This window comes from Ammodytes marinus (genome assembly GCF_949987685.1).
Source record: "Ammodytes marinus genome assembly, chromosome: 1".
NCBI lineage: Eukaryota > Metazoa > Chordata > Actinopteri > Uranoscopiformes > Ammodytidae > Ammodytes > Ammodytes marinus.
The window spans coordinates 28636532-28653256 of record NC_137230.1 but is presented as its reverse complement, the minus strand read 5'-3'; the positions used below and the strand labels follow the sequence as shown (position 1 = coordinate 28653256).

Below are 16725 nucleotides of genomic sequence, written 5' to 3'. Positions count from 1 at the left end.
CAAGTCTGTGCAGCCGGTGACACTGGGGTCACCACTGCAACATTTAAAAGGATTGAGTTTCATGTCAGGTGTCAGCAGGTCCACAACAGGTCGTCGCGGACTGAGCAGTGACCAAAGAAATGGACATCCAACCCAAATAAAAACTTCTCTCCCCTGTTCTGGAAAATCCCCTCAATGGCCAATAAAAGCAAGTTTTTGTTACATCTCCAATGCAAATGTTGGGTTTGTATTAAAGGCAGAGTCAGCAATTCTGGAGAACACTTCTTGCCAAAATCACTTTCTGTGAATATCTCCTCACGATCTGCTTACCTGACTGTAGCCTACTGTGTATGTGTGCTGAAGAGAATTTAAGTAGGCCTTGACTAATTTAGTTAAAGAACACTTTTGCTGTGCTTCCGTCAGTCCTCCAGCACATCTGATTGTATGATGATTTCCACAAAGGGGCACTGTTCTCATGGCTCTAGTTCAGTATCAATACAGCACTAAATAAAACTAATAGTTAAAGCTGTCAGTGTCCTCTTTGTTCTTTTTTTCATAAAGGCTCATGAGGTTTATAATTATCGGCAATGATTCCTGTTCCATTGAAGTTATGTGGTTGCATGTTGGTAGGAAAGTATCGACCGTATGATGTCTACTCAACTTCATTTGTACACACCCAATTGCTTACTAAAATAGCTATTGGTATTTGTAGCATTACATGGATTATGGAAAATACTGTGTTTATTGGGAGTTTATTACAACCCTCAAGCCCAATTTATCTGATGTTTTTTTATACCTTTAATAAAGAATATGCCACCTATTCATCTCTAGAATATGCATATATCCTGACCAAAACCTTTACAATAAGGTACACAACATTGTAGTTACTCCTGCATTGTTATGCATTACCTACTACTACATAGTTTTTTTTAGTAACTACTACATAGATATGCATTAACTACAACATAGGTATTTTTACTTTTTTTTAATAACTACCACAGTGTTTTTAATTTGTTTTAGTAACTACTACATAGTTATGCATACGAAAGAGGAGTTGGGCCACACCTTGAGGTTTGACTTTATTCTAAGAATTCTGACTTTAAACTCAGAATTCTGACTTTAATCTCAGAATTCTGACTTTAATCTCAGCATCCTTATGACCAGGAAAACTTTTTGTATTTCAATCTGTGGTGTAAGACTATGCAACAGGTTGAATGCAGAGATAAAGCAATGTCCAAACATGAAACAGTTTAAAATGAAATATAAAGAAATGATTTTCAGATGGCAGAGGTTATTCAATGGTGCTTACAGGGGTTACTGTTCATTTTTGCATCTGATTTCTCAATAATATTATTACCTTTGTTTATCTTTTTCTTGAATGTATACAATGTAAATAATAATGTATATTTGTATTTATTTGTTTAGGGTGTGTGTGTGTTGGTAAATGTAAATATATTTATACAATATCTTGAATGCATAATTAAATATTGTATATTAGATGTATCTATTTTATGTCATATTATATTGTATATTGTATATTTTATATGATAATATACCCATATAAAAAATAAAATAGATGGTCATAAGTTTTACTTTTAGGCTACTCTGAAAATCTTTAAATTCATGACGAAATCAGTTTCTAACCTTGATAGCATGGTTATTGTTGTAGCCGATCTGTCTAACCCATGCCATGGTGCTGGGTAAGAATGTTTGTTTGGTTATACATATGTCTTAAGGAGTCAGTCAATTGATGACATGCTCAACTGTTCTTATCTGTTTCCGTGTGCATTTTTTAGTGTTTTTTATTCTTCTAGTCTTTTGTGGTCATTTTAACATCTTGCCGAAGGACTGCAGTTGAAAATTAGCCTGCTGGCTAACACTGGCACATTTACAGAAATGTTGATCAATGTGCACTGTCCTTTAAATAAATAAAATTAAATGCAAAAACGCTGCCGTAATGAGAAATACAGAGAGTTTTTTTTAAGCTGATAGGCTTTTTCAACTTTTTGGTCAACCCATTTGGTGATAGCATAAATGTTTGGCCCATATGAAAAAGTTACACACTATAGCTTTAATGTGTAAACAGAATTGGTTTCCACTTCGATCATAGAGTATGAAATCCTCTACAGAGCACCTGGATGCTTGGCCCCGCCCAGATGCATATATTATGCTAATGAGCAGGTGCAGCGGCTCTAGAGGCGCGCGCTGGGCCGCTCCCGGATGAGCCGGATGGAGCAGCGCAGGGAGCAGCGGGAGTCCAGCCGGAGGGTTTTCACCAGGTGATGCTGTCCAAACCCGACTGACGGCGGATCCGCGAAACACGAATGGATCCTTATTTAAGACGTAGCTGGAAAAGGCTTTTTCACTTATCATCTTTGTATTGTATCCTAATTTATCAAGGTGAGTGACTCTGATCTGCTGTTTGCAGCGCAGGGAAATGATGGAGTGTGTTTCTTGAATGAAAGAGGGATATGTGGTTCCTTTTCTTGTGATAAGAGTTTAGAATAAAGGAGGAACTCAAATGTCAGCGGGGTTATCTTCCATCTTTCTTATTAGCTCAGTGGCTACTCTGCAGTTTAAATGTTTTCACTTCATTTATTCAGACTCTATTTATCTTGATTTCAGTGCACCTGTCCTCGGGTGTTGAGCGACTGAACAGTTCTAACTGGGATCAATTTAATAAGTAAGTTAATTGCTCATTTTGAAATAGCAATGCATGGTTTTTATTATGTTATCATAATTTTGTATGTTTTTGATGTTATTTGCATTGCACACACAAACAAACACACACACACACACACACACACACACACACACACACACACACACACACACACACACTCACACAAACTAAGTATAACACTTACGCTATTTGTTGTTATTGATTGGATGATCATATCATTTGTAGGACAGACACTTTATTCATAATTTATTCAATTATTTCTAATTGGCAAAAGTCATTACTTCTTGTTCAGAACTCATAAGTGAATATTTGCTGTGTTTTTTGTCTTAACATGAGAGTAAAGGGGGAAATTGCGATGTGCATTTGAAAAAAACACAATTTTCTGACATTTTACTGTAAATTCCAACAGTTTGATTAATTGTTTGAAAAAAATTATTCGCAGATCAAAATTAGTTGCAGCCCAACTTGTAACTTTAATTTTTGTGACCCTTTGTCAGATGGTTATGATTGTTTTTTTTTGTATTAGTTTTTTGGGATGTTTTATGTTTTTTTGGTGGTTTGGTTGCTGGTGGATTTGTGGTGTGAGGGGGAACACTGCAACAGGAACAAACCTCTCCTTGTTCTCTCTGTCCCCTCAGCGAGAGCAGCAGCATAAAGCAGCAGAAATGGGACACCGCTTCCCAGGGAGGGCAGGTAGGCTGCCGCATTGATCATTGATGCTGATGGAGCTGCTTTTGTATTAATTTATACTCAGTGTTCCAATATTTCAAGTATTAACTTCCAATGTGTTCAGTATTTGCTGACAGATGTGGCTTCTCAAACAATGTATGTATTTGGGAATAGGATGGAAAGTAAAATATACATACAATGTAATTCATATAGGATGGTATACAATGCAGAATGTAAATACCAGTATCCTAATGGTTGTATCATTATGGGGCAAGCCATTATTTTACAGATGCCTACGATTAGATTTAAATTAAGTTTCAATTCAATTTAAAAAATGTCTCGTCAACCACAGTATTTTTTGTGGTTTTATTCTGGTATTTAATGTGTTGTTTTCATTATTCATTGTTACACTATTATACACTATTATTCATAAGAGTACACTTGCTGCGCCAACCATTCTGCATTTGGTCATCAAACTAAAATACATGTGTTTTAAAAACAGGTATTTCTGTCCAAAAAATGTACATGATATCAGGCTGAAACAGCTAGACGAGGGAAAGTTTCAGGCTAGATGTAGAGATAGTCTAGATGTAAGGATATTAACTGATAATGCACATATGTCCCCACTGACTTGCACTTGAACATGTAAAAGAAAGAATCCTCCACAGTGACATGTGTTCCTCTGAAACAAACATGAGGGGGGTCCCAGCAGGGATATACGGTAGCTGGCCTGTTGTCTTTCTCGTGGCGTATCAGAGCCGCCATCAACCTGAATGCGGTCGCTCCTTTTGTCCGGCTTCCCTTTGGCATAGACAGGCGTGAGAATCCGGTCCAAACTAAAGGGGTTAGCTAACCAACAACGCAATTAGTAGCACAGGTTGTACGTCAGAGAGCAGATATATCTCGTGTCTGATCTCTGAGTGCACGAAAGCTTTAACTTCACTCATTGTTCAATCAATGCATCAGGTTTGACCTGCTTAGTCCGGACATGTTCATATACTGATCAGTGATCAATAATTCACAGTCACACACCCCTCATAGACCCCTACCCTTCACAATTGCCATCTGCTCTTTGAAATGAAAGCCTTGGTTGGAGAGCTCAGGTATCCAGGGAGGCTCAAAGTGTAGAAACACTGTTTAACAGATTTTCAATGAGTTTCTGAATGCCACTAGTTGCTTTTTTTCCCTAGATGTTATTTTTTAAATCAAAATCTTTTTATTTGGTTTAATGGTATTACAAAGTGCCAGGTTGTTATTTTGTTACATATAGTTGAAATTAAAAGAATAGATGAAGAACAACTTCAAAACAAACAATAAAATAAAAAAAACATCAAAATACCCAAAAAGAATCCCTCCCAAGTCACTGCCAGTTCACAAAGACTGGAACGAGCCTAAAAAAGGTCCCCATGCTTTCCGAAATCCCGCTTCCTAGATATTCTTTAGGCATTTTTTACTTGATAGTGGTTTAGAGAAGTGGACAGGAAATGAGGGGAGAGAGAGGGGGAATGACATGCATCACAGGTCGCAGGCTGGACTCAAACGGTCAATGTTGCCATTCAAAGGCATGAGCAGAAACCATTTGGCTACCAACAAGCTCCCTGAATGACACTAGTTCAAATACAAAGCTTCTGTCAATGTATAGTTTCAGTTCAATATCTGACCATCAAAATCTGACAATCTTCATGCCAAAATATTGAATAGTTTTGCTTTTCTACAGCAGTTTACAACACCCGCTCTATCAAATTGCAGGAAATCTGCATGGTAAACGGTTAAGCCTGGAAATCTGTTGGGATGGAGAATTCACATTTAAGTTAATTACACTTCTCAATTAAATTCCCCTGGCAGCATATCTCATGAAGCAAATATATTTTTAAAATGGTAAAACACTCAGGAGAGGAAGTGGGGTTGTGGACCTGGATGGAAAAGGCTGGATGACAGCTCTTTTCTCTGAAGTATTTTCTTTCACCAACGCTGTTTGGTTCCATCCTCACCAGTTGTTGCCAAACCACCCTGGTTTGGTCTGGCAACAATCAGTGTAATTCTGGGAGGAATTTTTGCCTCAACAAAACACATAATTGTAAAAGCTTTGGGTGTCTTACATTTTAATCAAATCTTCATTAATCTTTCACCTGAGACCTCAGCTCGTTTTCAGGTTTACTTTGATCTTATATTAAACTCATGGAGGTAATTAGAAGAATCAGACCGCGCAACAAGGATCTCATTTTAGTTTGCTGAAACTAGGTCCATGCTCTCTTTGCCAAAGTTAATATATAAGGTTGGAAGAGGCTTTAAAACCTTTGTTAGGTAGAGGATCAGATTATGGCTGTATGACTGAATGGTTACAACTGTGGCATGGAATATCTGTACATAAAGTTTCTCTCCTTGAAGGACCTCCAGACGACAGCTGCTGCGTCAGAAACCAACACTCCTCCCTCAAGACATCCATTGGCTGGCCGGACGTCCAACCAGATATCCTCCAACCTCACGTCCTCCAGCATAGGGAGGACACCCACATCCTCACGGACCCTCATCTCTGACCAATCCTCTACAACCACTGCACCATCTAGTCAAACACCTTCCAGAACAGTATCACACAGCAAATCACAGGACAGCAAAGCAAAAACCAGCCAATCGCCGACTAGCACAACACTGGCCAGTCAATCTGCAACCACTACAGAATCTTCCAGCCAAACTCAAACTAGTCGAGCACCAAACAGCCAATCAGAAACTAGACCAATACATTTAAATCAATTACCAGCCACCGCAGCATCAACGAGCCAATCACAAGGCAGCACAACACCAGGTAGCCAATCATCAACTAGCACAACGCAATCGAGTCGGTTACCGACCAGCACAGCACCAGATAGCCAATCTCTAGACAGTTCAACACCATCCATTCAACCTCAAACAGAGATAAGACACCCAAGCCAATTAACAAGCAGGACAAAACCACCCAGCCCCTCAACAATCAGCAAAGTATCTGCTAGACAATCGTTAGATAGCACAACAGAAACCAGCCAGACACCAACCAGTACAGTACCAGCTAGCCAATCGACAACAAAGAAGGCACCTCCTAGCCAGTCATCAACTAGCGCAGCAAAATTCAGCCAATCCCCATCCAACTCAGCAGCAGCCAGTAAATCAACAATCAGCAATGCACCAATCAAGACATTTTTCGACAGTTCAGCAGGGAGGGCTGCAGAGCCTAGCCAATCCTCATCCAGCCAAACACCAAAGAGCCAATCACCATCCATCTCAAAAACATCAAACCAATCGTCACCCACAACATCTTCCAATCCTTTACCAACAACTTTAAAACCAGCTGATCAATATATAAACAGCTCAAACGCATTACATCACACACCGTCCAGCTTAGCGTCACATAAACAATCACGGTCCAATTCGACAACGTCTGACGAATCCCTGACCAGCTCAGTACCTTCAAACCATTCATCTTCTGGTTCAGCATCAACGGGAAACTCGGTGAGTGGAGCCTTTCCACCTGATGAGCGTCCAGTTAATATCTCACAGCTCACCAGGCAGGCCAAAGAAGCCCTAAAGTCAGCGCTTCGTAGGGTTCCAGGTAGGTTCAGAAAGGTTGTATGGATGTTGAATATGTGTAGTGGGGATTTGGATTCATTCTTGCAGTCAGGGAGGGCTCTACATGTTACAGTCTATATGCCTCAGATTTCAAACCTAAAGCTTCAGAATTCATTGTAGTATTCTGCTGGCATACATTTCAGGAGAGAATCCTGGTGAAAACCGTTGCAGTCTGTCTGTGTATTTGAACCAGGGGAAAATAGCTAATTTGGCTCGGTCCAAAGTTACAAAAATAAATATTCATCTCAACACATCTACAGTTCATAAATGCTTTGAATTGGATGTGTTTAATCTGTACATCAACATATATAAAAAACAAACCTTTGCCCTTACCGTATATACTTGTGGCGCCCATTACTGTTGGTCACTGAGAAATAGTACAGCCCATATATCCCCCTAAAATCAAGACAATTTGTTGTATTTAGATGGTGTACAGATGAATACATTTTCAACTTTGGACAAAGCCAGTCCAGCTGTTCTTCCCTGCTTCCAGTGTTAATTCTTTTTTGTCTAAAGTTAATTTTTTGGCGTTTCTTCGCTTTAATAGATAGATTTGGAGAGACAGAGTTGAAATGGGGCAAAGAGGGGAAGACATGCAGAGAACTGACCATGGGTTGGACCCAAACCGGGTCTGCTGCCATGGGGGACGCTCTAATCACTACACCACCAGTGACCCCTCCAGTGTTTATTTTTCGCTAGGATAGATAAGGTCCTGGCTCTGTCTCCATACCTAGCACACAGATGTGAGAGTTGTATTGACCTGTCATCCAACTCTTGGCAATAAGAAATGTAAATCCTAAAATATCGAAAAACTTCCCGATGAAAAAGAAAAAATATTATATAGACGAAAAACTAGCCAACATTAATTGTATGTCTGAGATGGTATGCAAGACCAGTCTATGCCAGTAAGACGATATGAAACCCAGCCATGACTTGTATTGTCAACATGCCTCATAAACTGCACACCTGCACTGGCACTGAATGTTTGGCATAAATTCTTTGTTCTTTCTACTGTATGTTTTGTAGAAACATAGAATATGGGTCATTGAGCAGAACTAAAACATATGCATTTTCAAATGTCCAGATGCCATTTTTGCAGCACCAGAAAATTGTGCAATAGCTTTAAATAGAGCAACAAGTAGGCCTTCTTTGAACAGAAGTCAAATAGGAAACATACCCCGCACAAAACCTTCTATGGAACCTACCTGTGCTTGTGTGGGACGTGGCTGACTGGATACACGAGCGGTAAGCCCACTGAGCAGATGGTGTCACTGCAGGATGAGGAGCCATCGGTGGGTGTTTGGTGGTGCGTTCAGTGACTGGAACATTTGTTTGGGCCCCACAGCTCCATACGAGTATTGACGTTAGGGGCAGGGCAGATGGTTGTCAAATCTTTCTTAAAAGTTGTGACCTGCAGATACACAAAAAGTTATTTCCTGGTGGTTCCTAGTAAGGCTATACAGAGACAAGTTTGCAGCAGTTTACATACTTTTTAATGGGACACTTTTCAACCTCAGAAATATTTAGAAACCAGAAATCCTGCACAGTGTCTGTAATTTGTACTTTCTTTACTCAGTTATCATTTAAAAAATTAGCATAAAACCATCAATGATAAAACAGATTAAATTCGTATCTATCTAAAAACCTGGATATTATTTCTCCATCAGTGTGCTTAGTCTTTCTTCATGTGTCTTTTCAGACGAGCAGCATTGTAATTGTTTGTTTGTTTGTTTCCTCTCAGCAGAGCCATGTGTCGTGCCCTGTCTGAATGGAGGACTGTGCGTTCAGTCAGAGTCATGTGACTGCAGCTTGTATCAGGCCACTGGGCACAGATGTCAGACAGGTAAAAACACACACCAAACATCCTCCTATTTCAGTTAATTTAAATGTTTTAGGAGATGAAAGCTAGAGTCAAATTAAAACATGCACTTGCTCAATGGTAGCTAATTCATTATTTGCACCTGTTCAGACACTTAACATTACTGGTCTTATTTCAAAGGAACAGGTGTTACTACAAACTTTTAAATTTGATTTTAAAAACTCAACTCAAATATAGTAGTAATAATAGTTTAACACTTTAAATCTGTGATCTGGCCCATTACATCAGTTATACAATCTTAACTTTGTAAAACAGGCCAAAACCATAGTGAAATAATTTAAACAAAAATACAAATCAACTTTATTGTAATTTAGTGCAGTAATATACTGTATTGTCATCTGGTTTAAAAAATTTGCAAAAATCAACTCCATGTTTTAGTTTTACAGTTTGGTTCAGTCTCTGCCCCTTCATTAGCCCAATTTCCAGCATCAGATGGCAGAAAGACAAAGTAAGATACTAGCTGCTGAAAAAAGTGGGACAACTCAGCAGCTAAGCAACCATATATTTATTTTCTAAGAAATAATCAAAATTGCTGAAGACCAGAGAAATCAAAATCAAAATAAATGAATAAACAAACAAACAAACAAACAAACAAACAAACAAACAAACAAACAAACAAACAAACAAACAAACAATCAAATACATATATAAATCAATAATATATAAGGGTGAATATTGAACATAAAAACAGCATTAATATGATAACTTTAGGGCTGTTATGGCTAAACATTGAATTAATAAAACTATGAAATTAAAACGTTGCATGGAATCTAGATGTTTTTAAAGTAACATTTCCCTTCTGTGAAGTAAATTACCTTAAAACCGGATTCTAATTTTTTTCCCAACACTTATACGTATTTATGTCTCCAAATAACATTAGTGATGGGAAATCCAATTCATAATTGTGTCTTTTTCTTTCCCTTTTCTTCGGCCCAGTACCAAATCCTGGCTTTGAGAGGGAGATGACGTGTAGGACGTGGGGTCAGTACAACTTTGAGACCTTTGACGGTCTCTACTACTACTTCCCCGGCCGCTGCACTTACACTCTACTGAGGGACTGTGAGGAGAACACCCAGGCCAGCATCGTAGTCCAGGTCAGTTCAGACTCAAATGAACCGGGAACGAAATAAATCCTCTAGACTAGAGGCTGGCCAGGAGGTTTCGGTTCAGCGCCTGCTTCTACTTGAGAAAAGTTTGGACATCTCCTCCAAAACACACTCTCCTTACTGACTCCTGCTAGGCTCAGTCTCAGCCCGAGGAGAAGATTTTCTCCGAAGATTAGTGAAAGCTATCTGGTTATTAGAGTCAATTACCATTAAATACTGCAATTACCCACAATGCCTTGAAAGTATCTGCAACAGACCGAGACTTTGTTCCCCTGAAAAGGCAGCAGATACAGTATCTGTATATGGGAAAACGAATCAAAGAGGGAAAATTAACATTTATAAATATTGATTGTACATTAATATCAGTACTTGATAATGAGTAATGATTAAGACAACAAAAACATGACATAACTCAAAAATAAAGGTGATTAAATGTTGACAGGTTTATTTTTGTTTTTACTATTTGCAGGTCCACAATGACCCGGGCTGCAGCTCTGCCCCTTACACCTGCCAACGCTCAGTTAGCATTTTCCTCCCCTGGGAGGGCGAGGTTCGGCTGCACGCCACTACCGTGACTTTCAAAGGCCAAAGGTCAGCAGTCTAATACAAGACACAACAGAACATCTTGATATACTCAGGGGAGAACGGGGAATGTGAGCCATCGGGTAATGTGAGACACCCCCTGTATCTAGGCAATGGAAAACATTTTTGGTCATGTGAGATATATGTTTTCAAGCCCCTCTCATTTCCCATTGGCCATGAAAGAGAGGACCTCATGGTGATGTTGTCAGCATGTTTTTTTCACAAAAATGTATTTTTTGCATGTAAAAGTACATTTTCTTGCTGTCAACTTAATCGATTGTTGTGCTAAAACAAATTGATTCAGGTAGAAAAACTTACATCATACATGTTGATGAACTGCCAACATATGAAACCATGTGATGATGATAACTGAAGATTAGCCTGATTTGCGATATAGTTTATATAGTTATAGATTTGCGAGGTAGTTTTTTCTCAAATTGTGGCAGTGGGGTAAAGTGAGACAAATGCTGTGGGGTAAAGTGAGACAGTGTCTGTGCCCTCTTTTAATGAATCCATTATATTTGAGGTAGCAAGGAGACTAGTTTGAATAAGACAAAAGACAATGAGGGCTGGAGGTGGGAGTTGATGGTTGAAGGGGTGTCAGCAAGGGCATGGTTTGGCACGTATGTATGTGGGGGACAGGAGAGTGACCTTTAACACCAATAGACTCTATGTCTTTAATCAATGAATGATCCCAATAAAACATATGCAGAAAATATTAATCAAATACTCAAAAGATGACAACTGGGATTAGGAAAAGCTTCAGGCAGTTGGACACTTGTTTTGTTTTCAAAATGTAAAAACAAATTGACTCTGCTTTTGTCCAACATCTAGATTTTGGGGCTTTGCAGATATGCAAATTTACCCAACATTAGTAAGATATTGATGATTTTTCATATTTATTAAAACTTTTTGGAAAATACTGTAATACAAAAAGTTGTTGTTTTAATGTCAGTAATCAACTTGCAAAGTTTCATAATGATATCTATAAGTTCAAAAAATTCCCTATTAGCCCATCCCCATTCACTTAAACAGTGGTTCTGATTGATTGACTATCGGCCCGCTGTAGCTTTCCAGCAACTAGTTGACCAGGTTGTCCACCCAGGTTGGGATCCTTGAAGGTCCTCGATATAATTTCTGGTGAACAACCTTTTACAACGCTCCATGTCTGTTTTTTTTAAAAAAGGGGTTTTGCCCTTTTCTAGGAAACATCCTGAATTAACGGGAAATGTGTAAATTTAACTGATAAATCATTCTAGCTCCCTTGGATGGGAGCAAATGTAAAAAGTGTCTCACATTACCCCGTTCTCCCCTACATGTGTTTATTAATTCTATTTCCACCTTTATATCAGGATTATTATTTATTAAAATTTGTCGAAGTCTGATTGCTCTCTACATGTTTTATTTGACATGAATAAAAGAGTGAATTTATGTATATGTTTTTGTATTATGGCAGATTTAAGATAATATGTCTAAATTTGTTAAAGGATATGAAGGTAATTATTTAAATTTGTTGCTGTAAATAGTTATTGTAATTGTATACATCTTATTCTGTATTCAGTTTGCAGCTGCCCCATCACATTCATGACCTGCAGCTGGAGCAGATCTCTCAGTATGTTCTGGTGACACAGCAGCACGGCTTCACGCTGGCCTGGGAGGGACGCAGCGGCTCCGTCTACATCAAACTCAGCCCGGAGTTTGTGGGCCGAACCTGCGGCCTGTGTGGGAACTTCAACGCTGACGTCCAAGACGACCTGAAGACCAGTTATGGTACGAGTAATAGACTATTCAATTCAGCTGTACTTTGATAAACTGTTGGGTAGTTTAATTTATAGCTAAAAATCATATTTTATAAACTCTAAATTTTGTTTGTGAAAATCTTTATTTGAAGAGTAACTAGTAAGCTGAACTAAAGCCGTCAAATAACTGAAGTGTAGTAAAAAGCACTATATTTCCCTCTGAAATTTGGTTGAGTTGATGTAGAAAGTGGCACGAAAAACTATACACATTTAAATGTAGCAAGAGTCCCAGCAAGTAACTTAACCATGTTATCTTGTAAAATGTGACCGTGGGGCGTGAGAGCAGCTCAGCTTGTTTCAAAGCCTCAGAGGATCAGATTATCATCACTTAACCACAAACACAAGCAGACAGATAGTAATCTGATCAATCTGACCATCTGAGGACACATTTTTACAACACCGACAAAAGAAAACATTAGTGCAACAAATGCAGTAGAAGTGTAGTGAGTATGATGACTTTAAAAGCTGTCCATACACCACACAAAACATACCACATTCGACAAAAAATACACAGTGGTGTAATGGATTATCTGACTTAAGTCTTTACAAGCTGATTTTAACAGTGCACTAAAATGAACTGAAAATATTGGCTGCCCGCATTGTAGGAAGAAAAAAAAAATGGATTGTATGCCATAAATAATAGTCTGTGATGATGTTAACTAGGCGCAATTTGATTTTCTAAACAGGCAAACAAGTGGCCTGGTCATCATCCTCTCACTTCATTTCAGCAGACCAGGTCTTTATTAAACAGTCTCTTCTCTCCCAGGTGTGCTGACTCATGATATAGAAATGTTTGGGAACAGCTGGGTTGAGGCAGAGCCACATCAGGCCCGATGTCCCTTGGTGCCTTCTGGCTTCTCTTCACCCTGTGCTGCAGTAGAGGCCCACGTCCTGCTGGTAAGGCGTTAGATAAAAAAGATTCCTCTACAGCAAATACACTAACACTCATGAGTGTAGATTTGTGACAAAATGCGCTTGTTTGTGTTTTGTGGCCGCAGAAAGTGGAGGAGGTGTGTGCAATGTTGCTGGACCCGCCATTTCAGAGCTGCCACGAATTTGTCAGCCCGTTCTCCTACATGGCCAGCTGCTCCAACGACCTCTGCAAGTAAGAACACCAGAATCAGGTGATGGCAGGCGAAACGTCATGATGTTGGCCAAATCATCAATCATCATGGTTGAAAAGCCTGCAACAAATTTGATTGGTCTTAAGCTTAAGTAATTTGACAAATGCTATAATCACATAAATATATTGGTATTGTAAATCTTCAATTCAACAAATAAGGTTAGCTTTGCAGCCTCGTTCCACTTGTTCTCGGCTGACGGCTCTGAAGGTTGAAGCAGTGTTGAAATTGAATGGGTATATTTTCACGATAATGTTAGGTTCAGGTATTTTTGGTCATCACTCTTACCCAAGATGTGTTTTGAGAGATATTTTGTCAATGTCCACAAAGAATACTGCGGGCCATTCTAGTTTAAAGTGATCCCACTTACATCTTTCTCACAGTTGTGTCTTTTCGTGGCTAAGGTCCATGATCCTGAATGCTCCCTCCTTCTGTGGGTAACATAAGCCCTGGCACGCTGTCGCTGTTAACTGTTAAGTGATTTAGAACAGAGACTTGTGCTATAGACAAAACAGGATACTGTTTTCAGAGGCATGGATTCAATTTGACTGAGAATATTACAGATACTACAACAAAGCGTTCTTTCCATTTAAAGCCATTTGGAATATCTACTCATTAAAGGTGGAGTCAGCGATTCTGGAGATGGCTTGTTGACAAATTATTATTTATTTTCTTAAATATATTTTTTGGGCAGTTTTATGCTTTATTGATAGTGCAGAGAGACAGAGGTGAAATGGGGCAGAGAGGGGATCGACATGCAGAGAATGACCACGGGCGGGAATCGAACCCGGGTCTGCTGCTGGGCCCGGCCCGGCCCGGCGGGGGCGGGGGGGGGGGGGGGGGGGGAGACGCCCTACCAACTGAGCTAAGGGCGCCCAACAAATTATTTTATCAAAATCAGAGAATATCTCCCCATGATCCGCTACGTACGTACTGTGTGTGTGCTGAAAAAAAATCAAGTGTGAATACACAGCCTAGCCTCTGTAAACTGGCATTTTGCTAGCTACAGTGGGCCGCCTTTGTTTAAATACCAGTTTATAGAGCTTAGGCTGTGTATTAACTTGTGATTTCTTTTAAGCGTGCACACAGTAGTAGTACGGACAGATATCGCATCGTGAGGAGATATTCACAGATTTTTACAAAAAGTGATTTTTGTCATCAAGCATTCTCCAAAATGGCTGACTCCACCTTTAACCAACAGTTCTTGAGTTTCCACCAATGATAGACACACAGCTGGTGGGTGGTTATTTGTTTGAGCTACCTGTCTCCGTGGCCACTCCTCCCTCCTGGCCCTGCTCAAAGGCTCCTTCTCTCAGTTTGTTTCTCTGTTGAAGGTCGGGTCCCAACGGTGATGTGGTATGCCAGGTGTTCAGCCAGTACGCCCGGGCCTGCGCCCATGCCGACCACCCACTGCACGACTGGAGGCAGCACATTCCTCACTGTGGTACGTTTCTCCAGGTGTTTTAAACCGTCCACTGTCCACAGAGAGAGGACAAAACAAGGTGCAGATCTCAGTTCAACCTCTATGGAAACTCATCTCTGTTTAAAAAAACAAAAAAAACAGGGTGTATTTGAATTGTCAACATACATGAAGCACAATTCGATTTATTAGAAATAGAAAATAATGTCTATGTTTATTAAAGTTGATTGGCTTATTTTTTTTAAATTATCCAGTCCAGGTTAATTTTATGTGTATTTCAATGTGAAGCAATTGCTTCATGTCATTGTCTCATTGTAAATCACTTAAGCTGCATTTCTTATTTGAAAGGTGCTGTACAAATAAAATGTATTATCATCATTATTATTACTGACCGTCAAAGCTCAGCTGATGCACAATATGAATTATATATTAAAAATAGCAGACTTACAGACAAGCAACACAGCTTGTTTTCGATCAAGTCCATTGTACAAACAGTACATATCTTGGATTAGCTGGAGTGTGTTGTTAAAGCTGTCTATTGTTTGTCTGATTTGTCTGCTGCATGGGAAACCCCTATTGTGTCATTCATCTCAGTAGATAGTTTTGTGTTTTTGACATCAATGTTGTTTTTAATTTTTTTGCGACCAGCGAAGCAGTGTCCCCTAGGTCTGCATTACAGGGAATGCATCAGCTGCTGCCCCGAATCCTGCACCCTGGAGCGGACGTGTATCGACAGCAAGCTGGCCTGCCTGGATGGATGCTACTGTCCCGATGGTGAGTGGCTGCGTTGCATAAAATACTTTGCATGTCATAGAACAAAACTATGTTGGATCCAATCGAGGAAGCAGCATATGAAATATATACACAAACACCAACACACACTCGCACAAGCACCCATACTCCAGACAACATACCTGTATTAATAAAATAGAATGGAGAGTCTGTCCATGGCTCTGTGGAAAACACTTTGTGGCGGTCTGTTTGTGCGTGTGGTGGGGGTTCTCTCTGGCCGTAACGTCTTTTTAATAATATCTAAACTTTTATTAAAGTGATTACCAGTTTTCAGTTTGTGTTAATTCTAGCGACCCCTTTGGACAGTAGCGGTAGTGTTTTTACAACGCCAGCTCTTGTTCGCTGTTACATGTAATATGTGACCACCAGGAATCATGAGGAAAAATGAGACCGTTTCAGAAATGATTGAAAAGTTCCTCGTACCTACTGTAAGTAAAGAGACATGATAGAAAGATCCTGCATCTTGCATCTTGTCTCTATTCTGATGTTTGTTTTTTTAACTCCAGAAGATATGAAGCTGGGATCCTTTGTCTGTTGTCTCTCCTCAGGTCTGATCTATGAGGACGGAGGCTGTGTGACACCCTCTGACTGTCCCTGTGAATACCACGGCATGTTTTATCCTTCAGGACAGACACTGCAGGAGGAATGCAACAACTGGTGAGCATTGTTTACTGTGTCTCTGTCACCTCCTGCGCTATTAGCACAAGACTGTGAATGCAGCCGCTGGATAACAGCTTTGATTTACACTACTCTACGGTTCTTTCATCCCATGATACACGTTTGAAAGAGCGGGGAGTAGCCTAGCAGCCTCATGCTTTTTTCAGTATTCAAGCCAAGTAAAGTCAATTAAATATACTCTGGCAGCCCTCTTCGACTTGACTCCTCTTTTGTTTTCCCTTAACTTCCCATAACTTCAATTTGCTCCCTTTGGATCTTAAAGATATATTGCGTAACTTTTTCGTATAAAATGAATTTTCGTTACATTCAAGCCATCGCCAAACAAGTTGACACAAAGTTGCTTAAGGGTATCAGCGTCAGAAAACTGTATCTCTCAGCATGGCAGCGTTTTACAAACTCGTGTCACCCCTTGTCACT

At 39.6% G+C, this 16725-nt stretch overlaps 1 protein-coding gene across 1 annotated transcript in view; it reads left to right on the top strand.

Moving 5' to 3' along the window:
• Positions 1 to 2199: 2199 nt before the first annotated feature.
• Positions 2200 to 16725, top strand: part of otog (otogelin) — a gene marked incomplete at both ends in the record, with an annotated part of 54496 nt that continues 39970 nt past the window's right edge. Inside the window, 13 exons of the mRNA XM_080028877.1 lie at positions 2200 to 2258; positions 3301 to 3355; positions 5720 to 5987; positions 6798 to 6914; positions 8673 to 8774; positions 9747 to 9904; positions 10386 to 10507; positions 12060 to 12268; positions 13064 to 13194; positions 13296 to 13402; positions 14753 to 14862; positions 15487 to 15612; positions 16179 to 16287. Of these exons, the coding sequence (XP_079885003.1) occupies positions 2200 to 2258; positions 3301 to 3355; positions 5720 to 5987; positions 6798 to 6914; positions 8673 to 8774; positions 9747 to 9904; positions 10386 to 10507; positions 12060 to 12268; positions 13064 to 13194; positions 13296 to 13402; positions 14753 to 14862; positions 15487 to 15612; positions 16179 to 16287 (1673 nt within the window). The remainder of the gene's footprint in view (positions 2259 to 3300; positions 3356 to 5719; positions 5988 to 6797; positions 6915 to 8672; positions 8775 to 9746; positions 9905 to 10385; positions 10508 to 12059; positions 12269 to 13063; positions 13195 to 13295; positions 13403 to 14752; positions 14863 to 15486; positions 15613 to 16178; positions 16288 to 16725) is intronic.